Raw genomic sequence first — 27,118 nt, forward strand, 5'->3', positions numbered from 1 at the left:
CGCTTGGAATATTCTATGCTCCTTATTCGTGCTAATTTTAATCAGTGTGTGCCATATTGTGCCGGAAAGGTGCCGATCACTTCACACTTGCATTCATTTATTCAGTTACACAATGCCCGAAATTGGTAGAGCCACCAAAAATTGGGATGTCAAAAAGGTGCCACTTGGGTGCCCCAGTGTACAACAAATTGTGCAATCAATGTACCGCGATCGTGATCAATGAGGTGAACTGTGACATTGACATTGTTCTCCAGATGGTGCCTAGCGCAATGTTCTCAGCGACTTTCCCCTTGCGAAAGACGTTTGAAATAACCGAAATCGTTTGAGGTCAGAAAATGTTAAAAAATCACTGAAAAATGGTTCGAAAAACATAAAAAAGGATAGACTAATCTCTAGTTTTTAGTCTTGACCTTGAAATGCGGTCATACATATATATTAATATTTTTTGAAACGATGGTTCTACAATTGATGAAGGGACGGTAGGGGAAGAAATGAAAAATTTTTTGGTGAAGGTGGGGAAGAGCGGAAAGGAAGGGGGGGGGGGGGGGGGTATTGGTAGTTATGCTTGACAAGTAGTCATTTTGACTCCTACCTTTTGATCAATACTGGAAGGTGCATGAGTCGAACCAAGCTGTAATCTGAGATTACAACCGGATTCGAACCCACAACACCCGCCAGGGTCCAGCGCCTCTATGGTTCAAAGGTACAAGTACCAGCAAACCACATGCCCTGGCGGGTGTTGTGGGTTCGAATCCGGTTGTAATCTCAGATTACAGCTTGGTTCGACTCATGCACCTTCCAGTATTGAACAAAAGGTAGGAGTCAAAATGACTACTTGTCAAGCATAGCTACCAATACCCCTTCCTTTCCGCTCTTCCCCACCTTCACCAAAAAATTTTTCATTTCTTCCCCTACCGTCCCTTCATCAATTGTAGAACCATCGTTTCAAAAAATATTAATAAAAAAGGATTCTAAGCGTCGTCTGACGCCGAAATTGAAGATCGACTATTAGACTAAAATAGCCGAAAAATACTTCTAAAGGGCATAAAAAGCTAAAATGTTGCCCAAAAACGCTTGTTAAAGGCCGTAAAAAAAAACCTAAAATAACTGAAAATTAAGCTTATAATTGCCTAAAATGCCTTTAATTTAAAGTGGTCCACAAAAAAAAGTTCTAAACACGTCTAAATATCAGAAAGATCGAAAAAATCAAGCCCAAAATTTCCGAAAATGACTCCTGGCGGTCAGGAACAAAAAACCAAACAAATACCTAGAAAACCCAAAAGACCTGAAAATTACGTCGTCGGAAATGAGGAAAATATGATGCCGAAATGTTTAAAATCATACCGAAAATGTCTAAAATTTCCGAAAACAAATCTACTTGCTGGAAAAAGAAGATCTGAAATTAAAACGGTCGCAAGAGGTTCCACAAAACTATAAAATGCTACCAACAAATCGTCGAAAAATACTTCCAAAAACCGGAAAATGTCAACAAAAGCTTCAAAGGATGGTACAACGATTTTAATTATCAGAAAATGATTTTTAATTATGCTTAAAATAATCCAAAAGAGTTTCTAAAGTTCAGAATAGTACAAAAACACCATAAATTAAGCATTAAATCGAAAAACGTTCCTAGATATCCAAAAAAGGCAGATTCTTTTTAAGCTTAGAATGGATGAAAATGGCACCTAATGATCAGAAAAGGCAACCGAACATGTCAAAAAAAACTTCAAATTTGAACGAAAAATGTTTCCAATTATCCTCAAAAGAAAGTTGAAACGGTCAGAAAACACTTCTTAAGACCAGAAAAGGTCGAAATAACCTTCAAATGGGTGAAAAATATTTGTAAAAATTAGAAAATGATGGTAAATTAAGCTTGCTTGCACAATTAATTGCCCTGAAAATTCTTCTAATGGACAGAAAAGCCAAAATAAGTTTAAAATGGCTGAAAGATGCTTCTAATAACCACAAAGAGCCAATCTATCCCGGAACTCTAAAATGATCGAAAATGCATCTAAAGATCAGAAAAGGCCGTAGCAGACAATAATCACAAACAAAAATGGTCGAAAAACGTTTCTAAAGACCGGATTTTTTTTTAAATGGACCACAAATGAAGCTTAAAATAACTGAAAAAGGTTTTTCGAAGGTAAACAAGGCCAAAAGATCGCCGGAAATTACTTTTATGGTCCGGTAAAGCAAAAAAACCTTGAAATGGTCTAGAAACGCTTTTAAATGCAGGAAAGGCCTTTCATAAAATGATCCATAGATTTCATACACTTTTATATACTAGGAAAGCCAAAATAAGCTTTAAATTGCAGAAAAATACGTCTAAAGGCCAGGAAAGCTTAAAATGAATGGTCCTGAAACAACCTTAAAAGGCCGAAACCCGCTTCCAAATATCAGAAAAGACAAAAAATATATAAATTTATAATTCACGACCAACGTCGAAAGGTCCAATGTGCAAATGAGCGATTCTCTTTGCGTCTCCTCTCACACGCTTTCCACGGCGGAATAAACGCATTTCAATCCAAATTTTGTTGAAGATTAGCTGTCCAACAACGCCAGCAACCATTTTATGCTAAACAGCTGCATTCAAGGGCATTTGCATCAGTGGGATAAGCGTAAGAGAGCGGAAAATAAGAGAATCTCTAATTTGCACATAAGCCCTTTTCACATTCTAGAAATGATCTAATGATTAATCACAATTAAAAATAACAATGCCAAAAATACTTCTGAAGGTCACGAAATGCCAAAGTTAATCGGAAAATACATCTATAGGCCAAAGGAAGCTTCAAATAGTAAATAGTAGAAAGACGCTTCTAAAGGCTAGAAAAGGTTAAATAATATCCCAGCTAGCATTTTCATATGTATAAAAAAGCGAAAAATCAGCATTACGTACAGATATACATGCTAAATAAATCGTATTTCATGCGCAAAATTGGCATATTCGTACTATTTTGGAGGCGATATACGTGATTACGAATAATTTTGAGTGTTACGACCTTATAAGTATTTATATACCATAATATACGATTAAGCGCGTGTCGCTCCGTACTACTCTACGATTTTGTGCTGAAAATCGTATGTATGTCAGTCATTATCATTATATACGACAAAAATCAACTTGATCCCACTTCATCTAGCTTTAGTTACGATTTCGAGTTTGTTAGGAGATATTTACGATAGTTTTCGTACATTGATATACGAGTTGGTGCTAGCTGGGATTTCCACAATATGCTTAAGACGGTCGAAAGTCGCTTCTGAAGTCTAAAAGGCTTAAATTAGGCTGCAATTAGCGAAAAATTCTCATAAAGGGCCAAAAGAATGATTTCGAAATAAGTTAAAAAATACTTTAAACATACTTTAAATTGTTAAAGCCGAGCAAAAAATTCCAAATTTAAAATTAAAATGGTCCAAAAACAAAATAAATGGCTAAAACTCGTCGAAAAATGTTTGCTGAGACCAGAAGCAGCCAAAAAAAAATTGATTCATGCCCAGCATGTGGGCAGGGGGCAGATGTCTCTGGAGCCGCAAGGTTACCGATTCTGCTTTGACAAACGAGTGGTCGTGGGTTCGAATCTTAGTAGGATCGGATCATTAGATGGTGACTTTAGCATGAGTTTAGTCGCGGGCTTCTTCATGCGGAATTCTATATTAGCCCGATGAGGCTTTTTTGACAATGTAAAAGTCACTCTTGAGTTAGTGAGTACTGGTCAAAGGAACGTAACGAGGGCTCACTAGCGACGCGGCTTTCATTGGAGATAGCACTAACGTATGAGGAACGAGGGTTGGTTAAGTAGAGCAAGCTTGAAGGATTACCCAGCTAGCGTACATTAATGTACGAAAATTATCGTGAATATGTTTTAACAAATTCGAAATCGTAACTAAAGCTAAATAAAGTGCGCCCAAGTTGATTTTCAATCGTATATAATGATAATAACGATTTTCAACACAGAATTGTATAATAGTATGAAGCGAGTCGCGCTTAATCGAATATAATCGTATATAAATACTTGTATCGTTGAAATACGTATAATTATTCCAGTTGTCAGTTATGTCAGTTGTCATGTCATCACGTATATCGATATGTCAGTTTTTGCGCATCGAATACGATTTATAAGCATGCATATTTGTAAGTAATGCTGATTTTTAAACCTTTTATACATATAAAAATGCTAATGGGTAACCCAATCACACAAGCACGCATAAAATTGATAATCAGCAAATAGCTCACGCAATAGATCGCTGTTGATAGCCAAACGAAATGTAGTGCAGAATTCAGCAAACACCCGGGCAATATTACAATAAATCAACCGCCCCGGTTGCAGTGATGAGTCCACCCATGGGAAAATGCCTAAAATCGTCGACAAATTCTTGAAAAATCCAATAAAGACCACAATAATCATGAAATGGGCGAAAAATTCTTCTGAAGGCCGAAAAGAGTGGTCCCGAAACAACTTTAAATTGACTAAAACGCTTCCAAATATAAAAAAACGCCTCAAAAAATAGACTGCAATATGGCCAAAAAGTGTTTCTGAATATCAGTAAAGACCAAACAAGAAAATAATAGAAAAATAAGTTTAAAATTGCCCAACTACATTTCCAAGTATCAGAAAAAGTAGAGTAAACCATTCTAAATTAGGTTTTAAACAGGTACCTGAAGATCATAAATAAATAGTAAAAAAATCGAGTTAGAGTTCATTTTTCAGAATAGAATTAGGGGAATTGTGTATAACGTGCCCCCCCTGGCCAATGTGCCCCCTTTGTTTTTCGCTAAGCAAGCGAAATCAAAATGCAAAACCACCCAGAAACCATAGTATTTGATGGAACTAGCCTACTATGCAAGTATGCCAGTTGTCACATGCTGTAAAAACAAAACAAAAATAAATTTGTTTTTGAGCAGCTTCCGATGTAACTTTTGGTGTCATTTCCATAAGCTATTTTCTTGTCAACATCTGTAAATAACCGGTTGTTACGATTCGATTGCGTAAAGTGAACTTCAAAAAGACATCACTGCCAAAAATAACGGTATGAAACGCTTGATTTGTTTTAGCATTTAATATTTTTTCAAATAAGTAAAAGCAGGCCAATATGCCCCACTTGCGGTGGTGCAATTTGCCCCCCTTGCAAATGTGGCTATAAACATAGGTAAACAGATCTAAGTTGAAGCCAATTGCCATTATTTAATTCAATTAGTATTGTATAGCAACCGTGGTGGGAATAATTTATTACCAACGTCCAAATTCTAGGTAATTCAACTACCCGGTACAAAACGCCACAGCTGCAGTATAATGTGCCCCATGCAGAAAAGAAAAAGTGCACCAGAAGGCCGAAACTAGGTTTATTTTACATGAAATAACGATATTTTGCAAAACAAAAGAAATAGTTTTACTTTCTACAAATTAGATTTGGTCTGTCACTGGTAGAAATACTAAAATTACCGCACTGGGCATATTATACCGCAGGTGGGGCATTTTACCCCGCGCAGACGAGAAACACAACATTTAGGTGCTTTTATTAAATAGTTCCTAGCATGTTTATTCCACAATATTGAATGAAATAAACAATTGCAATTGGTTGTCAGCTTACATACCAACATATACACGTAGTTGTAACGTTAATTTGGGGAAGTATAACGGAGATATATACATTTATTCTTAGGGGGGGGCACATTATACACATTTCCCCTATTCATTGGCGGAAATAGCACTCATTTCTAGGGGGGCTACAGCCCCCGACAGTTTTTCGACCATTTTATTTGATCGGCCAGCTCCTTTACTAGGGGGGGGGGGCTAAATCTCTCCTAGGGGGGTTTAGACCCCCCTAGTTCCCCCAACGGAATTATTCACACTCAGTTTGTTTACATGTTAGATTTCGGTTCTTTCGTATTGTTGTTCGTCAAAAGGTCGTAAAGCAGCCGAAAACACTTCTTAAGACCAAAAAAGTTTAAAATAAGCTTCAAATGACCAAACAACGTTTGTGACAGCCAACAAAAACAAAGAAAGAAGATTCTGAATTATGCTTAAAAATGTCGGCAAATGCCAAAATGTCAGAAAAGGCCAAAATAAGATTGAACATGTTTCTCAGTAGGGCGGCAGTAGTTTAGTTAGTAAAACATTCGGGTACCAACCAAAACAGCGGGTGCGACCAGATGCCATTGCACAACCCAATATATTTTTGGTATCGCTACATAGAAATTTTCCCATTCAGCCAATTAATTATTCTTCGCATTAGACATTTCCTTTCTTTCCAAAAGAAAAAGACGTTTCTTAGTGGCAAGAAAGGCTCAAGGAATGGCTAGAATCAACTATAAATAGGCCGAAAAAGCCTTAACTTTAACTGTCAAAAATAGCCAAAAAGTACGTATTTTGAATTAGTTGCCGAAAATGACTAATGGTTCAATTTTAATTCATTTAATTGTGTTACCTCAGCCAAACCGACTATGAAAAAGTTATGTATGGAGCATTTATAGAGCTAGTATTATCTACTGTATTACTAGATAAAGCTTTGCTGTATATTTTGCTTTAACGGTGCTATAGGGCCACTATTTCGTTGGTAACTAAAAGAATGTACACTTTGCACAGGGTAGCAGCATTGTAGCTTCAAAAATATAGATGATACAGCAAGACTTCATTTCGCATATTGTAAATAATAACTAGCTCTACAAATCCTCTATGCATAACATTATAAAATTCTGTTTGGCTGAGGTGGTACAGTTAAATGAATCAAAATTAGATCAAAATGATCATGCCACGCCTGCTCCTGACGGCCAGAAAAGGCCAAAAATGATTTGGAATTAAGCTTCAAATTGCCAAAAAGGGGACAAAATGCTAAAAAGGCCCCAAATCCTAGGAATAATTTATTTTGACGATAATTTCGGTTTACAGTTCCATTGAATTTCCTTATGAATTATGGAATACTGCATTTTGACAAAAAAGTTAAAAGTTAAACTCTTACTCGAGTTTGTTTTAAATGGAATTTTCTACTAATACGTTCGAAAACAGCACGATACAGCCTTCTAGTGGGCTTTGAGGTACGACGCTGGCCTAACAAGCCAGTCATCGTATGTTCGAAACTCGGATGGGGGAAGCTGTTAGAGTCAATAGGATCGTAGTACTAGCCCCGCAACTATCCTGTACTCTACTCTACAGCTGGTTGCGAAGTTTGTTGCAACCAGAACCAACAGAAGGTCGAACAGAGTTTCGATAATGGAATGTAGCACCTAGGCTTTGCTTTGCTTTTTTTACATGTGAAAGTAATTTATAATTACTCTGCTATTCGTTTTCAATTAGGTATTTTAGGCTGAAAAACATAGGAATGTCTTACATTTTTTTCGGTAACAGGTTCTTAATATGAATGACAAATTCTTACTAATATTTCTTATTGTAAATAAACCTAATCTTGGCTAATCGTTGCTCTGACAAGATTACACCGCAGGACGTTATTTTGTAGTTATCGACAAACTCAAACTGAGACGTCTGCATGAACCACTCAATTTGTTAACCAATAAATTTCTTTCTAACAAGTCGGACCTTTCTGATAGGGCACCATAATGAACATGTCGTATCAAATCAGATTACAATCCATTCAAACGAAATTCCCGGTACAAATCTCCACATCCGCGATGCCGTTAGTGGGAACTATGCGCGTGAAGTTTTTTTTACGACTCCACGCTGCGCTGACGAAAATTAAGCCGTTCCGACGGACGTAAAATACAATCCTTTTTACGACGCAGAAAACACTCACGCATTTCCCCTCGAACAAAAAAAAGACGAAACGCTTCCAAACCGATTCCGCGTTTATCCCTGGTCAGGGTCAGCGCTGGAGGCCCTGGAAATCTCACGCCATTTCCTCCGCCGAACGCTCTTTTCGAGATAGCTCTGTTCACGTTCGGTTACACGCATGCGGCTAAACGGTTAGAATCGCCGTGCGCACCGTGCCGACACACTACTGGACAGCTACTAAATGTGCTTAACTGGAGCTCGTAAAACGAGAAGACAACCGTAAAGTTTGTGCCGCTAACAAGCGCTAAAAATAAATCTTTTTTCCCATACAGCCTAGATCGGTTGAGCTGTTGAGCTCAACTGTTAGACGACAGTGTGTAGCTCGCGATTGAACACTCGAACAAGGCGGCTGGCTGCTGGCTGCTGGGAGTGCGTGCCCCCGACGATTTACCGCCATGCGCGGATCAAAGGTGCGTACGACTTTATCGTGTAATCACGACCGCTTGATTCACCGTGAACTGACACGCTGGCTGGCGGGACGAGGGCATTTACCAGATTCTCAAAATCTACTAAACCTTTGTTGCACATAATTTGCGTCGTGCGTGAGGAATCAGGCGGCGATGGTAATTAGATACGGGACAGTTTAGTGTTTCATTTTGAATACGATGTTTTGAATATAGTTTTGAGTCGTTTAGTTTTCATGCAATTATACAAGCTATTTAACAATATCTTTCATTTTATTGTAAAGTACGCCTACAATAAATCGTTAGAATGAAAAACGCAATGCTTCGGGTGTGACTTACAACTATTTTATCTAGCTCAAAGTGATAATTAATGCGGGAAACACCCCCGCTAATCGAAATTATCGAACCACATTAAGTTCCAAACTGTTGATGATGTGACCACGTTCGCTAATTAAGACCAAAACGATCCACATATTCACAATCCTCACAAACACTGCAACGAATCACCGGAGGGTTCGTCGTTCGCCGCCTCCGCAACTCTTTCGTTAGTAAGTCACCGCTGCTGGCACAGGCACTGCTGACGGCGAGACACCGCCCGTTTCACCACCACCCACTCGATGGTAAATATGGGTATCGGTGGTTAATCAACCAAATAGGTATCGAAATAAAAACAACAACAAAAACGATCCAGATAACTATCACCCAACCGTTGCGTCACTTCACACGCCAGAGTACCTACAGCAGCACTCGAGTTACCCTTCTTTGCCGTGACTTATTTCATTATTGAAATTGCAACCCCTTCGAGTTTGTTTTCACTCGACATTCATCCGTGCCATTATCACATCAATAGAGGCTACGGTAACAATAAAACCCTCTCATATGTGCAGACCGAATACAGAATAAATGCAGCCAGAAAAGAAAGTTTCAATAAAATCGAAAGGTAAGCAAAGCAAAACTAAATCGGCAATCTCGGTTGCAACCGATACCTATCCATCGTCGGGACCCGCTCCTTTTGAAGCGGCTTATTGAATAACAATCGAAGTTAAAATATTTACAAATCCATTTACTTTCTGTTCAAGCATCATTCGACGCTGTCTGTCCATCTGTCTGTCAGCAAACCTAAATTGCAACCGGTAATAGTCGGTACTAATTGTTACGGACGCTAATTTCACGATTGACAGTCTAACAATTGGAAAGGTCCTTGAAATAAGTAAGCAAAATGGGAAAAGGAAAATGTTTGCAAACAACCAACGGGGTGCGGTGCGCAGGGTGCACTGATCTCGATTTCATAATTTATCGATTGCGATCGTTGCGGAGAAGGCCTCTCTGCAACAACGTCGAAAAGCGACGCAAAAGCGAAAGCCGACCGATCCCAAAGAGGAACGTGCACGGTGAAAGGATCTAGGTACAACACGAGCCTTTAATTAGCGAAGGGATTTTTTTCGGACATTTCGGCTGCTCGAGCCGGGCAGGCCCAAATGCGGGAGGTATATGGGTTTCATAATTAAAGCAATCTTTGGCTGGGACTACCTGGACGGACGGTTGGTCTGTCGGTTGGTCAGTCGATTGCCGTAAATGGTGTGGGTGAAAAGCAGAGCATGTTTCAGTTCAGTGCAGTGCGTGCTCTGCTCGGTTGGAAGGCAATTAAATGGTTACTGCCACCACGGCAGTCATCCGATTTCGAAAAATGTATGCACGTAAGCAGCGAAAGGACGACGACCAAGACGACGACGCGACGGAGCGATTGCGATCCAACAAATTGAGGTAACAGTTCGGGCACTGTGATGGAATTTATTTTATGATTTGTACATTCTTTGCAGAATTTGCAGAGAAGATTCTCTTGCCTCTTCGGGTGGAAATTGGATCACAACAGGTTTAGTTAATGTTTTGAAATTTGGTTGCTGTTTCTGGCATGTGAACTCTACTGCTCAAATAATCAAAAATTATTTTTAAGGGCCTCAGTAGAACCTCAAACATGAAATTAAAATTGCTTTTATTCTTATATCAATTGCTCAAAATATAAGGCCCGCAAGTTTCGAAATACAAAGGCTAAGTAAAGTACCGTTGATTCGGGTGAAATTGAGCACTGGTGACCAACGAACAAACTAATTACAAGGCATTACTCTTTGTTTATAATGCTAATTATGCATATATTTGTATAAAAATTGAGTTGAAGAACATCAGGATATTCTATATACCTAATAAAACTCTTTCGCTAACACAAATGTTTGTTGCTGGAAGAAATTTTAATAGAACCAGCTAGAGGTGTGCGCCGGTCAGATTACCGGCGGCGGCGGCGCAGGAATAATTTTTATTCGGCGGCGGCGGCGTCGCCGGCGTGACGCCGTTCGTTACTATCGGCGGCGGCGGCGGCGGCGTGCATCGGCGTGCGAGTATTTCATACCGTTAAAATACCGCATTTCGTATTAGTTTAAACAAAATCTTTTTAAAAACCGAACTGAAGTTTCTTTTACATAAGATAATAACTAATGTAACGCCAAAGTATTTATTTGAAAAATTGACGCCTATGAGAAGTCAGCGCGGTAGAAAGTTTTTAATTCCTCGGAACAGAACTTCCCACTATGGTAGCTCGTTATTTGTAAGAAATATCAGCACATGGAATGAGTTACCATCTAGCATACAGTTAAACAATTCAGCAGTAGGATTCAGAGGACTATATTTTGAGTATTTCTTTTGAGTTTTCTCAAATTAAGATTTTTTTCAAATCAATGTTTCACGTTTCTACATGTATAGATTTTCTTATTGTTAATTTTTCACACGTATCACTTGTCTTACCCTCGGCACTTGAACATAAAAGACAGAAGTCTCAAGTTTTTAGAGATCAATAAATAAATAATTAAATAAAGTTGACAAGTAAAACAAATCTTAATAATGCTTATTTTGTGAATGATTTTTAATGACACTTTAATCTATGAATTATTTTTTATTTGTATGTTTGTGAATACGCAATATGGTAGGCACGGGTACGTAAAAGGCAGGGAAGGTTTGGATACGCACCCCATCTTTCGATTCTGTGCCATACATATGGACGTCCGATTGCTATAGATCGAATTTAAATTTCAGCTTTCTGCCTAGTTTTTTTTTAAATTGAGGGATATTACATGCATTGCGTATAATGGACGACGCCTAAAACTTTGCGGGTGAAATCGGCAATGTTGCAAATCGAGTGAGAAGTAAAGTATGCGCAGTCTCATGCGAGCGAGTATAAGCAGCATCCAACGTTTACGCAACGACGCAAGCGCACGATACACAACCGTCGCTGCTGCGTGCATACATCATACTACCTACTTACTAGCAGGCGTATAGCTACAAAGTGTCTTTCTGCACAGCCCACTCACAAAGCCAACAACTTGTGAGAAGCCAACAACCTGTGCGGGCTAGCGGCATACTAGGATATATGGATACATATTTTGCATTTTTACCCTTTTTGTTCACCTTACGCCCTCACTTACACACGCGGATAAGACTGCGAGCCGAGGAAGGTTCTTATGATGGTTAGAGACCCCTTTCCCCTCTAAGAGGGGGGCTGCCATATAAATGAAACACAAATTTCTGACTGTCTGTCCGTATGTTCTTTGAAGAATCGAAAACTACTGAACCGATCGGCGTGAAAATTTGCATGTAGGAATTTTTGGAGTCGGGGAAAGTTCTTATGATGGTAAGAGACCCCTGCCCCACTAAGAAGGGGGGGCTCCCATACAAATGAAACACAAATTTCTGCTTAGCTAGAGAACTAATCGAGCAAATCTAACTCCTCCCCTCTTTAGGAGGGGAATTATGACCTCTCCCACCTATAAGAGGGGGGCACCCATACACATGAAATACAAATTTCCTCATAATTCGAGAACTAATCAAGCAAATGGAACCAAATTTGGCACGTGGGGGATTTTAAAGGCATGAATTTATTTTATGATGGTTTGAGACCCCTCACCCCTGTGGTAGTGGGGGCGAACTCTCATACAAATAAAACAGAAATTTTTGCGTAACTTAAAAACTAATCGAATTCGAGAAATTTTAGCCTCTTCCATAAAACATTAGTCAATAACTAGACCACCAGAAACTACCTATAGTTACACTAGATGATTCAGGGCGAGACGGCCACAGACCGCGAGTGTTATCAGTGACCTGCCGTCGGAAGCGCCGTCCACTGCGGATGGTAGCCCCAAGGATTTATGAACAGCACAGTTTAATTTTTGGCAATACGTAGTTTGTCGGGTCAGCTAGTAGTTGTATATACGGTATATAAGTGGTAGCCATAACAGCCGTAACATTGAATAACATCTGTTTTATCTGTAAAAGACTGTAAACGAGTTGCAGATCATTCAAGAATTAGAGGTTAAAACGTACTCGCGAGTACTCCATTCAGTCGGATCCATTTCGCGTACATCCAGTCGGCGGCACTCGCATTATTTTTGTTTTTATTTCGATATTTGACGATTGATATCGGTCATGACGACTTAAAATATCTAAGTAATGAATACTAACAAGTTCAGTTTTTCACAATTAATTGATGCTATTCTAGTAAAACTAAGAGTTGCCGGTCTTACCCTCACTGCCGAGGAAAGTAATCATACCTCCCAAACGAAAAGCAATTTTTAAAAAGAAATTTACATCGGGAAGCAAGACAGAAGTTTGACGGAAAACGTCTTACTGAAGTTTGTTTAAGTTAGGCATTTTGGATTCGCTCTCAGTTGGACGCATGGTAATACTCAGGGTACATCTACGCGGCAGTTAAATTCAATCTAAATTAAAGGTACAATATAAGAATGAATTCACAAAACGGGTTCACTATGTGCTGTAACCATTTTGACCCGCATTTTTGTCAATGTTGGGTTATATCGTCGGCGTGGGAAAATGACCTCGGCGGCGTGGGAAAAAGGACCTAGGCGGCGCGCCGGTTCTAAATCATCGGCGGCGGCGGCGCATGCAAAAGTGTCGGCGGCGGCGGCGCGGCGCGGCGGCGCACATGTCTAGAACCAGCTCGGTTCTCTAATTATCTGGCTGTATTTTGATTTCTACGAATTGAACAAAACGGCAGATTTTGTTTAGTTGGGTGTATCCTACTAGGCATACGGACTTTAGACATAATGGATGTTTCGCATAAATACATCAGGCTTAACAGACATTAGAGATAATGAACATTAGGTATAATGAACGATACGTATAATGTATTTTTTTTTGTTAGATTATACTTTAACAGCTTATGTCATTCGTGACTCCTGCGGGGTTGGGATTTGAACCCGGGTCTTCGGCGTGAGAGGCATGAATAACCACTACGCCGGGACTTACCCCATATAATGTATGGTAGACAAGTTTTGTACCAACTATCTGCTATTAAAGGCTCAATGGACTCAATTTGTAAAAAACTGAAAGAGACTTCATCATTTGGCATAATCCGATTCTTCCTTTTTTGTAAATAAATGTTATTTCTTCCAACCGAATTTTGAACTCGTCACCCAATTGATTATACATTAGGCATAATGGACTATAGCTATAATGGGCGTTTGCGGCATTTAAAAAGCTGAATCGGATTATGCCAAATGACTTCATGCCCGATTACTTATATTGTGACAGAGCGATGATTGGTTCTGCCTATTCATAGGAAAGCGAAGTTTTTTAAACGCCGCTCAGGTCCATTATAGCTTTAGTCCATTATGCCTAATGTTCATTATGCCTAAATTCCGTATGCGCAGTACTTTAATATTTTCTCTTTGTTATTGCATCGTGAAAGGACTGTACGTTGCAGTGTTTTCAATCCTCTCTTCTCTTCGGTGGAGGCAGAATTCGCTCATTCATCTCTTCGATTGGCCGGACAAGTAAGGACAAGCGCCTCCGTCAAACTCGTTCTAGTCTAGTTTTCGAGCAAGCCGTAAGGCAAGGCAACCCGAGCAGGAGCCCATACTAAACGAGTATCTTACCAATATCTTATTGAGTTATGATAACATATTTTGTTATTGAGTAGATATGGAGGTATGTATATACGGTAACACATTTTGTTATTGAGCAGATATTTAAGATATTGGTAGTAAGAAGAGTTTAATAACTGATTGTGTTGTCATATCTTATTATGACTTTAAAATGACATTCAATGACAATGTCTTTTACAAAATGATGTTTTAATATTTTATATGCTACGGCATTTGATATTAAATACCTTTTTTTCTCTCTCTTTATTATCGACTGAAAATCGTGGGCTGGTTCATCTCGTATTAAATACCTTAATAATACTAAAACACGTTATTCCAAGCTCTGAATACAGTCATGTTATTGCTTTGTTATTCAAATAATACGAGTAGTTATTCTTTTGATCTTAAAGGAACAAAATTTTGATATTATTTTTTGTTATTTTACCAACTATGTCAGCCAAAACCAGCTATGTCAGCCAAAACAAGCTATTCGATTTCCATAACATTAGTTTGATATTATTTTGCCTTTCGCTTCTACTCGGGAGCGCTCACTGTAGTGATGAATTAAGTTTTATGTGAAACTTGGCTGGTCCGCAGTGGAAACTAATATATTTGGAAGTTGAACTTTATTTCTAGAAATTTTTTCCACAGTTCTTAATTTTTTTTCAATGATTTTATTTGTGTCTATTGGTCAATTTGGTGAAAAAAACCCACGCGAGAGGAAAACTACCAATATTATTGGATGACTTTGCAGAACGGTATCATTAATTGGCTGACGAGTTCGAATTTCGGTTGGAAAAATAACGTTTGTATATAAAAAAAGAAAACCCACTTACAAGAAAAAAGGACTTGGAAGTTAATAAAAAACAAATAAGACGTGAATAAGACAGAAATGCAATAAAAAGCAAATCTTCAGATAAATAAGGCCATTGCAAATTATTTTTATCACCCCTCCTCCCCCCCCCTTTAAAATTGGCTTTAAAAATCCGAGGGCAAAGAAAGTTATTGGACAAGAGTCAAAATTTTTTGTGTAAAATCAATGTAGTGTGGGCTCTATAGTCTTAAGAAATCGAAAAAGCAGTGTTATTGCTGCCAGCACGAAACAGAAGTGGAAGTTCAAATAATGCATTGATTAAAAAACGATAAAAAAAATTCTATGGATTTTTCTCAGTTTTGTTAGGTTTTCGCATGAAAAATGACGTCATTCTGGTTTTAGCACTCGTGCGATAAACATCTCTTTTTAAAAAGCTCTCCAAATTAAATCAAAGTCTCTCTCGTAAGATACTTCTTTTTTTCTATTGTGTGATATTTCATATAGTTCATAGTTAAAAAAAAAGGTTATTGTTAACGAATATTGTATTTGTGGAGTGTTATGGCGGATGACCCTGGTGGCGGGGAGCCATCACGGGCATTTGGATCTAGATTTGGCCCGTTGGCGAATATCGAGGACCGTGAAATGAAACAGACTGGAACGACACACAAACATAAGAAACGTGGAATTACCAGAGATCTGGTTCAGGAAAAATCTTTTGCCAAGGAAGCGCGCCTGGAGGGGAACAATGGATCACGCTACTTGATCCTTACACGTACCGATGAAGGAGAAACAATGGAAAAAGTGTCACCATTTTTTATAAAAAAGGCAATTGACACCATCACTCCTAATGTTGTAATCAGTCGCATGCGAGAAGGTAAATTGATGCTGAAATCAATCGATAGACAACAAGCTGAAAAATTGATGAAGCAGACGGTTTTGGGAGGAAAGATTAGCATCAAGGTCGAGGAACATCCAACTCTCAATCTTACCAAAGGAGTAATTAGCTGTCGGGACTTCAAGTACCTTAAGGACGAAGAGATTTTAGAAGAACTTAAGAGTGAACACGTGGTTGCAATTAGACGGTTCAAAGATCGCATCCAGGACGGTAAACCGATAATCTCATCCACTTTTGTGCTAACTTTCAACCTTGGACACTTGCCATCATCGATCAACGTCGGCTTCTATAACTGCAGAGTGAAACAATATATACCATCTCCCATGAGATGTTTTAATTGTCTTCAATTTGGACACAGCAAGGAGCGGTGCAGAGGGAATCGGATCTGTGCAAAATGTGCGAAACTCTACCACGAACAAGACTGTATATCACCAGTAGTATGTGTAAATTGCCGCCAAGAACACCATGCTTTGTCGAAAACATGCCCAGTTTACGAAGATGAATGTGAGATCCAGAAGCTTAGAGTAACTGAGAAAATCTCTATCCGAGAAGCTACTCGTAAACGACGACTTCAGGCCCCGAATCCAATTCCAGCACGGCTAACGAGAAGCTTTGCTGAAGTTGCTCAACACGCTGTCAACGAGAGAACGAAACCCGAAGTTTCTAACAAGAATAATGCTGCTGCTGTTGTTGTTAGGAGTGATGCTGCTGCGGCTACTGCTCGACCGATCAACAAGGCTGGAGATGCTAATCAAACTGAAAGCTCAGTCCTTTCAAAGAAAGCAATCGCGGTGAGTCAAGTGCGTAAGCCGGTAACAGAAGAAACCGAAGCTAATCTAACACCACTAACATTAGAGATAAATAATAATGTAATCAAAATGAGAGAAAAAAATGCATTACAACACAATGTTTTAACCCCTATCGAAACAGTAGAACAAGATGAAATACTAGCAACAACAGAAGATTTATTCGAAGATTCACTATATCACCCCATGCTGAACAAAAACAAGGTATCTATTATATCACAAGCAATCAGTACGTCTATGTTTATTGATGAAAGTAATTTAGAAGATTTGTAAAAATCGTTTCCTGAGTTACTCTATACACACACTATCCTTCTAACATGGACAGAACTATAGGGATAAGGGTAGACTAATCGAAAACGTGATCGAACAGCATAATTTGAATATTTTAAATAATGGTTCACCTACCCATTATAGCGTTGGTAATAACTCATACTCAGCTATTGATTTGTTATTTGACTCTGCCGGTCTCCTTTCTCACTTTTCGTGGCAAGTGCATTCAGACCTATGCTCAAGTGATCACCCTCGTATAATTCTCACACCTCTCCAACGTAACCTCGATATTACGAGACGCCCCCGTTGGATCATGCAAGCGGCTAACTGGCCGAACTATCAACATTTAGTCCCTAAATGCTGAATATGATCAGCCTGGTGATGTGTTGCACAAGATAGAACAATTTTCTTCAAATGAGTCTAATAAGATCGCACGGGCAAAGGCTAGACGAGAAATCAGGAGAGCTCAACATTAATCTCAATACGCAGCTTCGAGAAGTGTGGGCAAAAATTCAAAAAATTAGTGGAAAAATGAAGTGTCGAGTTAATAAAAGTTAAATAAATAAATAAAAATGACGTATTTACGAAAAGCAAGAATAAATTTGGTTTTTTCATAACTAAAATTTAGATTGAACGCTAAAATCGCTTGATTTTTCTTGCTTGTTCAAAACAATCTGATTGTTTTTTTTCTGAATCCCACGCCTCTTTTCAGTTGCTCAACATGGGAAGGATAAAAACGTTATAAAATATTTGTAATAGTGTAATTGGAGAATGGCAATGCTATCCACCTTTTCGCGCGCTTAATGGCGGCTAGTGGGTACACTTTTCGACAATGTTTATTTACTTTTGGGAACTCCGCTCACGTACGCTTGAAAGTTCTACAACAACAATCAAGGCGGCAAATATCAACTTGACGTGAATAAAGTTGCCAAAGGCATGCTAACCTTTTCCGAAAGTTGTACCCACTAGCCGCCATTACACACGCGAAAAGGTGGATAGAATAATTTCATTATGCTACATTATTCTTCGAAAGGGGGATGGTGTAGTGTATGCATCATTATATCTCATTCTATCGCAAGTGACCAAAAAATCGAAAAAAATTCAATCGACCATCAACGATATCAACTAGGCTATTGTTCATTCTGACCCTGCAACCAATATTCCAAAATTTTGTGCCGATTTTCAATCCCCCTAGCAGGGGCGCTATTTGCTTTTCTACAGATTTTCAAAAAAGTCATTTTTCGGGTTCAAATATCTCTGAAACAGTTTGATGTTAAGATATCCCAATATACTTTTTCTATGGGTTTTTGGCCGCGCAATCAAATCATGTTATCAGTTTTTATCTATTTAATTCTTAAATTTTAAGTCTATTTCAAAGGGGGGCGGGGGTGACAAAAACTTTAAAGACAATTTGCAATGGCCTTAAGTGATTCTTATGCAGAATTTTCTGGCGAACATTTTAAGCATATTTAGGCCATTGCAAATATTTTTAAAAGTTTTTGTCGACCCCCCCCCCCCTCACCCTTTGAAATAGACTTAAAAATCAGGGGGCAAAAAATAAAAAAAAAAAATAATTTGCAGGATATAAGTTAAACTTTTTTGTATAAAATTAATTGCCTGTTGGCTCTATAGCCTAAAGAACAACTCGAAAAACGAGTGTACGAGCAGATTTAACGCTTCTAGCACGGAACAGAAATGGAAATTCAAACAATTGAATTTCCGAAAACCGACAAAAAATTTTACTTTTGTTTGTGTCGTTTGTTTCGTATATTTTTGCATGGAAAATAAGGCTTATACAAATTTGAAAAAAAGTTTATGTCCTGGTCTCAAAATATTGTTGAAGGGGGGGGCAAGAAAAAAATAATAACATTAAACCTTCAATAACCAAACAAAAGAGAAGAAACCAGCGTTTATTTTTCCATATTATTAAAATTTTAATACAAATATTTTGTACAGTACTTAAATTTTAGTTCAACCCTTTCAAACTTCAAAATTTTTCGACCCAAGCACATAAAGTAAGCATCCTGGTAGAAATGAAGCAGTTTGATAATAGTGGAGTACCACAGGATCACCGTAGAGAGCCACAAACGTATAACTTGACCTTCATTTTGTTTTGAACCTCCGTGTCACTCCGTTAGATACCTTGCTTTTTTAATAATCGAAATCCGTGTCACTTACTAGTTCAGAACTCGGTAACCACGACATAGTATCGTAATCTAACCATAGTGTGAAAGTGGCAGATTAGGTCCCTGCCACTTTATAACTTGGAACACTTATGCTGTGCTATCGACATGTTTTAAGAAAACAAATCTCTGAAGCTATTCACGTTTCTTGGTCAACCTTTTAGTGAATATCAGGCCTCTCCTTTGAATATTAAGAATGCACACCGTTTCGAAAATTTCAAGTTTCGAACAGTTCAGTGACATCCTGTGCATGCTGCATGCATCCAATGAATGGTAAAAACTGTATCGTTGAGTTTTACGTCCCCTACCTCCAAAATTAGGGTAGTTACTTGGACATTACGGAGTAAAACGACCAATTTTGAGCCCCGAAACCCCGAAAAATTGTGTTTCTATTTTTATCTTATCTAGTACCTTTGAGGGAAAAAAATAATCCCACTGCAATTCAAAAATCGGAACATCTCCGTCAAAAGCGGTACCAAATTTCACTAATATATTGTTTAATTGATTGTTGCCTCCATCTAATTCTTGTAAAACAAGGTAAATTAAAATGGCATCAAGCCGAAAGTCTGATTGCAGGCACCCCAATTTTCGACGACGGGAACTCAAACATTAAGCACAATAGTTGCCTGTGACTTGCAGCAGTATCAGAAAGCTTAGTTGGTGAAAGAAAGTTGATCGAGACTAACGAGATAACTATAACTTTGCACATGTTGGATAATTTAGAAATGTAAACTCATTGAACTGTGAAAAAATCCGCTTGTCACTAAAAAATGCAACAGACTAATATGACACTTTATTTTTTTGCCCCTTCACATTTCGAAAATTTTCAAAGGGGGGGGGTGACATAAACTTTTTCTCAAATTTGTATAAGCCTAATAAGATGTATATGGAAAGCAAGAATAGATTTGGTTTTCACGTTCAAACTTTTAGTAAAAATGCTTAAAATGCTTGTTTTGCTCGATTAAAAAAATCTCTTTGTTTTTTTAGCCACCCAACACCGTAAGGACAAAACCTTATTAAAATATTTATAATGCCTTAGGCCATTACAAATATTTAAAAAAGTTGTCCCTCCGGTGTTGGGCCACTGAACTGGGGGGGGGGGGGGGCGAAAAAAAACAAAGAGAATTTTTTAATCGAGCAAAAAAAATATGAATTTTAGGCATTTTTATTTTAAGTTTAAACGTGAAAACCAAATCTATTCTTGCTTTTAATATATACGTTGTTAATTTCCATGCAAAAATCTACGAAAAAAGACAAAAACGAAAGAAAATATTTTTGGCCGATTTTCGGAAATTCCGCTGTTTGAATTTCCATTTCTATTTCATGCTAGAAGCGTGAACTCAAGGTTTTCAGGCTGTAGAACCCACAGACAATTGATTTTATAAAAAAAAATTAACTCATATCCTACAAATTATTTTTTGCCCCCGATTTTTCAAGCCAATTCCCAGGGGGGGGGGGGGGGGGAGGGTTGTCAAAAACTTTTAAAATGATTTGCAATGGCCTTATTTGAAAATAAAATTGGGAGTGTTTTGTGATATTCGCATTTTTCGTTTTAAATTGCAAAAATATGTATGTATGTTGACTAGGGGCTACGGGGATTGATCAATCTGCATAAAACTTTGGGAAATTGGTTGTGGGGTTGGAATGAACAATTATGCCAATTAGGTAAAAATCGCTAATAGCCGATTCCAATCTTTCCGATTTTCTTGTTCACTTGAGATGCAATGACCCATATGCAGTGTTGCGAAACCCGCACTAGGGTGGGCTAATTTTCTCACACGCGCGTACTAGTTTTAACAAACAGATTGACATAACCATCTCTTTCGGACTCTCTTTCTTATTTTTCCATGCCCAGCTACGAGTTTTTGCGTGTGTGTATTTAGCTATTAGCCAGGGTCGTTCGCACATCATTGCAACTTGAGCAGATGATACCGAACGCTCACGATAGCCTGCGAGTGAAGTAGGGAAGTAAGATGAAGACGAAAAGAAGAAGTAAAGCAAAAACTACAGCCATACATCGTACCCACGCTCGCCGGCTGTTGACAGTCCACGAGCTGTTGGTTTCATGAGTGGACTGCGCAGAACGACGCTACGAGGCAATGTGCTCGCGAGTGTGTCGGTAGCAAATTGTATGCACAAAGCACCAGCGGTTGTTTGTCGTACATTTGCATGAGTAAAGTAAGCGTTGGATGCAATGCTTTTCACACTCACCGGGGTACGGATCGACATCGTTAACTTCTCGTTCGATTTGCAACATCTTCCTTAGTAAGAATATGGGTTTATTACCTGTTTTATTAACTGCAATAAGAGTTTAATAAAACTCAATTTGTTACTTGGGTTGTGTTGCAGCATGAGCTCGACCCTTTTTTAGAAATGGACTCGAAAAACCCATCGTTAATTTACAAACTGCCATGCGTTCTCTCTTGACGCCCATCCAGACTTCAGCACATGGAGACACACGACAAATTAAGTTGGATTGTGCAGCCGGATAAGTTCAGTAAATCATTTACAGACTATCACTGATCATTGCAAAATATTTATTGAATACAGTTTTTGACGCTGTGGAATTTCGACGCAGTTACAAAGCAAAACGGTTTCAACTATATTATGCCAAATTCCCGAGGAAGTGAAACTCCAAAAATATTTCATAAAGCAATTTATGGCCGAAAAAAACCAGAATGACAACAGCCATACCCCTTTCGGAACATCGAACGGTGCGGGATAAATTTGACATTTTAGCGTGAGAGGTTCGTTCGATGGCTTGCTAATGAGAAATGCAAAACATTCTTAATTACACTAGCACACAACATTAACGGGACAGAGGAGACATAAATCGTGCGAAAAACGTGATAAGAATGACCTGGCCAGAAACAGAAACCGAAGACGAGGGCTCACACAGGCACACCGGACCGGACCGGACCTGCACGCCAAATGCCGATTGCCTTAAATCATCTGCGTGAGTTAAGTTGCGCTGTTGTCTCATCAGTTGCCAAACTACATACAATTTGCCCCGTGTCCCTTTTCTTTCCAGGTCTTACACGGCCGAGTGCGGTTGTCTTCGACCGTCCCCGTCCCGTAATGAGCTCGGGCAATCGTCCACGGCCGGAGGAGTGCAGAGGAGAGCAGTGTGCAGTAATAAATTGTCTATATTCTCATCAACAATGTTACTGATCGCCAAGTGTTCTTCAGGTAGACATACCTGATTCCCCATTCAGGTGTAGACCAGGTGCCTCTATCGGTGTGTGGTGAATGAGTTTGAGTCCGCAAACGAGCGCACGCGGCGCCGAGAGCGAGTGAGGAAGCCGCGCCGCGAAACGAAACGATACGAAACAAAAGCAGACTGAGAGACAGCGAGTAGTCCGCATGGGAGAGGGAAAAACAAATATGTATCGTGTATATTGCGCTTACCTTTTGACTTCGTGAATTTTTCGGCTCTTTACGTAGATCTTCGGGCTCACGTTTGACATTTATCGTCTGCGATGATGGGTGTGAACCAAGCAGTATGCCTTGTATATCATTTTGCGATAGGCCTGAAACATCCAGAGGCGTGGTTTGGCCGTTAATTTTTGCAGTGGGGTTGCTGTGTGTGAGAGAGTGAGAGAAGGGAAGAAAAAGAAACAGAGAGGGAAAACATTAGTAAAGAGTGCTCTCGGTACTCACAGTAGTCATAAATTGTGCACATACGGTCTCGGTGGATGTGTTTCTTGTATTTTTTTTGCTGCTGCTGCCGCCGCTCGATTCGTTGTTTGTTGTGTACATTTGGACTCAGCGCAGCGTTTCATTAAGCGAAATGTTAACGAATCGAGCGAGCGAGACGGAAGGCAAGTGCGAAATCATTTTACGCCGAGTCGCTGCTTTGAGTCGCGTTACTCCAGTTTCGTTCTTTTATTTCATTTTATTTATCGGTTCGCTTTGGCTCGGTGCTTTTATTGTAACATAATTAAAGTATATAATATTTTATAAATTTTATTGCCATTATTAAATACACTTTGGCTTTAAGCTGCAAATGTGACGCTGCAATAAAGTTTTAATGATGTTTCTCGCTTTGGTTTTCTGCCCGGAGGACAATCGTGTGTACTAATCGTCACTTAGTGTTATCTGGATCAGAGGGGCAGATTGATTCCAGCTTCGTTTCGTTTGGCTTACCACTCCACCCCTGGGTAGGGTAAATCGAACACATAAACCAGCTGGAGGGTTTCACATTTTCCGCATTTTCTCCGCACCTACTGCGTGCGCGGATGGATCCAATGATTGCGCCTTAATGAAATCACTCTTCGAAGAGCATCGAGGCTACAAATTAACATAAATTCTTGCTAACTCGCTCCGTGGACCGATACGAAGAAGCCTCGTTAAAAATTTTCAATCTTTATTGAACTTCTTTTCAGTGATCGGCTCGCAGCGACAAATAAAACTGCCACCAGAGCCATAAATTTTCCTCCAGCGCCCCAAAAATCAAACAAAACAAAACAAAAAGAAAACGATCTCATTCAAACACGGCTCTGCCAGTTGCTTTGTGAGATAAACCACAGCATGAACGTGAGAGAGAGGGAGGGATGGAGGGAGAAAGAAAAAAAAAAATCAACGCAAATAAGGTGTTATAAAATTTACGACCTGCGCTGCGTGCTCTTGTTTCGCTGTGTGCCGTCCCCGTTTGATATGTTTGACAAATTTGGTGATACCCCATACGGATAGGGTCCCGCGTGCACACGATTTTACGATCGATTATTACTATTTTTGAAACATCGTCGGTCGGAAGCCGTTTTCGACCGAAAACGGTATGGCGATTCAGCAGTTTCCTCTAAAGCGGCTCAATCGGGCCGGGGTAGTACGTATATTAGTCTCAAATTAGTTCTATTCATCGGGTGGTAATAGTAATGCACGATTCATCCGGAAATTGTTTTCCGATTGAATGGTCACGAGATACAGATCAATAAAATGTTATTTTTTTTTGTTTAAATAAGCAGCCCTTGTTATAATTTATTGCTTCCATTTCGGATCGTTGTGGTAACAAAAGTTCCAATTTGTCAAAATTTGAATATTTCTATAAATTAAGACCACTAATTGGTGTATGGTGTTTATTGAGATGCATGTAGATATCTTCCGTAATTTTACCGTAATAATAGATTAACATATTTTACAAATTTAAAACCTTAGGATTTCATCGACATCTTTCAAAGATTTTTCAGACATTTAAGATTTCACAGAATTTAACGTCTGTTCCGATTTAACAGATCCTAGGCATTTAAATTTTACATAATTGTATTGATTTTGGACGGTTTGCACCTTCGACCTTTCACATTGAATAAGATATTCTGGTTTTGCAGTTTCTCCGCCATTTCAAATTAACCGACGTTTCGGTCAGTAATGTTGTGGTCTTTTTCGAAAAGGAGATGTAACTTCAGGCAGTTTTCAATGTGGGGTCGTTGCCAATAATCCAGAGAGATTTCTTCTCTTATTTTTATTAACTTTTTGTGTTCCGGTACAGTAGGCTGTTAACCTAAGGTCCTTATCCCGCTGATGGGGCTGCAATCTTAATGTGGGCAGGAGCCATTGTGCGTACGACAACCGAGGTTGCGTACCCCAGCCGGCACCACGTGGAGGTAGGAATAGGAATTAGCCAACAGAGGTGTGCTTTGCCAGTTTACAATGTGACAATGAATAAATGTGAAAGCAAACGTGAAACGTGACAATTACTTTAGTTAGTGTTATACAATTTAGGAAAATGTTGCAAATTTTGGTTAGGGTGTAAAATGTTTGTAGAGAATTTATTTTCTTAAGATTTCCTGGAGCCAAGTTTGGTATAAAGCAAAACCATGGGTATAAACGTCCTTAAGAACGTGACCCTTTTCTTTATCGACAGACTTCGCAGGCAGTTACTAGAGTATAGGACAATTATGGGGCAAGTGCACCGATCCTGCTGACTCTATAGTAGCATCGCTCGAATCATTTTTCAAATTAACGCGGGTTTTCAGCGATTTTTTAATTCTAGTAGGGTCTTTCGGCAATTTTCGGCACGTGCCCCACCTTTTTATTTCACCTAAAAACTTGGTTTTCCTGAATATTTACCTAATTCAAAAATTCATATCTCATGAATCAAACAACGTGTAAAGGAAACAGTTTCTTATGAAATTAAATTTTTTAAGCATATTCATAGAAGGTGTCCCACATCAAATTACATCACGGATAAAACGCTGTAGAAAATTACCAATGGAGTATTTTCTATTGAAAATTTGGGTAGAAGTGGTTTAGAGTGTATTGTTTACACTGTATTTTTATCACTGTCAGTTTTTCGGAAATTGTAAAAATGGCGTCATCTGAAAAGCAACGTCGCGAATTGATTTTGCGCAAGCATCTGGAAAATCCTCAACTCTCTCATCGGAAAACATCGGAAAACAAGGAACAACTCAGAGTCGGCGAGCCGGGTGATTAAATATTACTAGGATTTATTTCTAATTCCCGTCGTAGTAAGTAAAGCCATTCTAATTTTCATCATTTGTTGGATGAATTTAATGAATACTCCAAAAGTTCTTGTGCTGATTTGGCTAAAACATGCTTACCTTCCGATTCGTGAACTTTGAAATCACTGAAAAGCGATTATTAAAGCATATTATTGAAATTACGCAACTGACTTTATTTCTTAAATTCGTCGTACCGTTTTAAAATCCGTACATCTAAATTTTTCATTGTCCGATCTAAAAATCACAATAATGCTTACGAAGCTAACGCGCATGTATTTGTGTAGGACGGCATGACAAATGTTATTCTGCAAAATTTCTGCAGGTCAGGCAAGTTTTCCTGGCTGTAGAATAACGAGAATGCCTTGAGTGAGTTATTTTCATTTACGAATGACGGAAATTAAAACGATTAATCGACATTTTTTTCTTCGTCGCACGAAAAAACGTAGGAAATTTGGCTGGTAGGACTTCTTTAATGATAAAAAGCATTTAAATAGATCTCAGCTCACTTTGATTGATCGTGTATGATAGACAATAAACTAAAATATTAGGGAATAACTAGTTTTGCATTGTGTGTCATAAAAATGCTGATATTTTTAATAATTTGTGTTGGATAGCACGGGAATAGACAATTACGACGAAGCAGCAACATACCCTATATAACCCTGAGCATCGAATGGAAGGAGAAAGACGGTCAGAATGGATGTTCTATTAGTGATCAGGATCACAAGCGTGTCGTGAAAGCATTTAAGCAGAATCCCAATGATTCGGTCAGGAATGTGGTCAAAAAGTTGAATCTGTCTAAGTTTTTCGTTCAGAGAGCCTATAACCGGTAGGGACTGTACACGTACTAAGTGCAGAAGGATCCAAATCGTGACGGACGGCAAAATACGGTGGGAAAGTCACGGGCTTGGAAACTGTAGACCCAGACGCTGACGAAACCTGATTGTCTCATCATGGATGATGAAACTTATGTCAAGGCGGACTTCCGGCAGCTTCCGGGGTTACTGTTCTTCATCGCCCAGCACAAGTTTGGTGTTCCGGAGGAAGTAAGGAAGCAGAAACAAAGTTTGCCAAGAAATACATCTATGGCAAGCGATCTATTCATCTGGCAAATGGAGTGTGCCATTCGTGACTGCCGGGATTGTAAACGGGCACATCTATCTCAAGGAGTGTCTACAGAAGTGTCTGCTTCCTCTGTTGAAGCAACGCGAAGGCCCTACGATGTCCTGGAGTGGTACGAAGCCAACGGGGTTACTTTTATATCCAAGGACATGAACCTCCCCCCTGCAACGCAGCGGAACTAAAGCCCGTCGAAAAATATTGTACTATTTTGAAGCAGACACTACGGAAGCATCCTTAAAAGGACAAATCTGAGCAAAACATGAAGCAAAAATTGGGTTTCCGTATCAGAGGAAGTAGCACTCTGGTGTTGTACAGAACCTTATGAGTGGAGTTAAGCGTAAGGTGCGAGCATTCGGTTATGGTATTGAAGTTGAATGAAATAAATGTGCTAAAAGCTTACTGATGTGTTATATTTTATTGTCTGAAAGTTTGAAAAGGATCCGTCAATTAGATAATTT

General features: G+C 38.9%; 1 protein-coding gene across 1 annotated transcript in view; it reads right to left on the reverse strand.

Annotated features, from left to right (window-relative positions):
* Positions 1–27,118, reverse strand: part of LOC128733538 (protein grainyhead) — a 380,102-nt gene that overhangs the window by 117,481 nt on the left and 235,503 nt on the right. The window contains exon 2 of the mRNA XM_053827190.1: positions 22,489–22,660. Within this exon, the coding sequence (XP_053683165.1) occupies positions 22,489–22,660 (172 nt within the window). The remainder of the gene's footprint in view (positions 1–22,488; positions 22,661–27,118) is intronic.

This window comes from Sabethes cyaneus, chromosome 2 (assembly GCF_943734655.1).
Source record: "Sabethes cyaneus chromosome 2, idSabCyanKW18_F2, whole genome shotgun sequence".
NCBI classification, from domain to species: Eukaryota; Metazoa; Arthropoda; class Insecta; order Diptera; family Culicidae; genus Sabethes; species Sabethes cyaneus.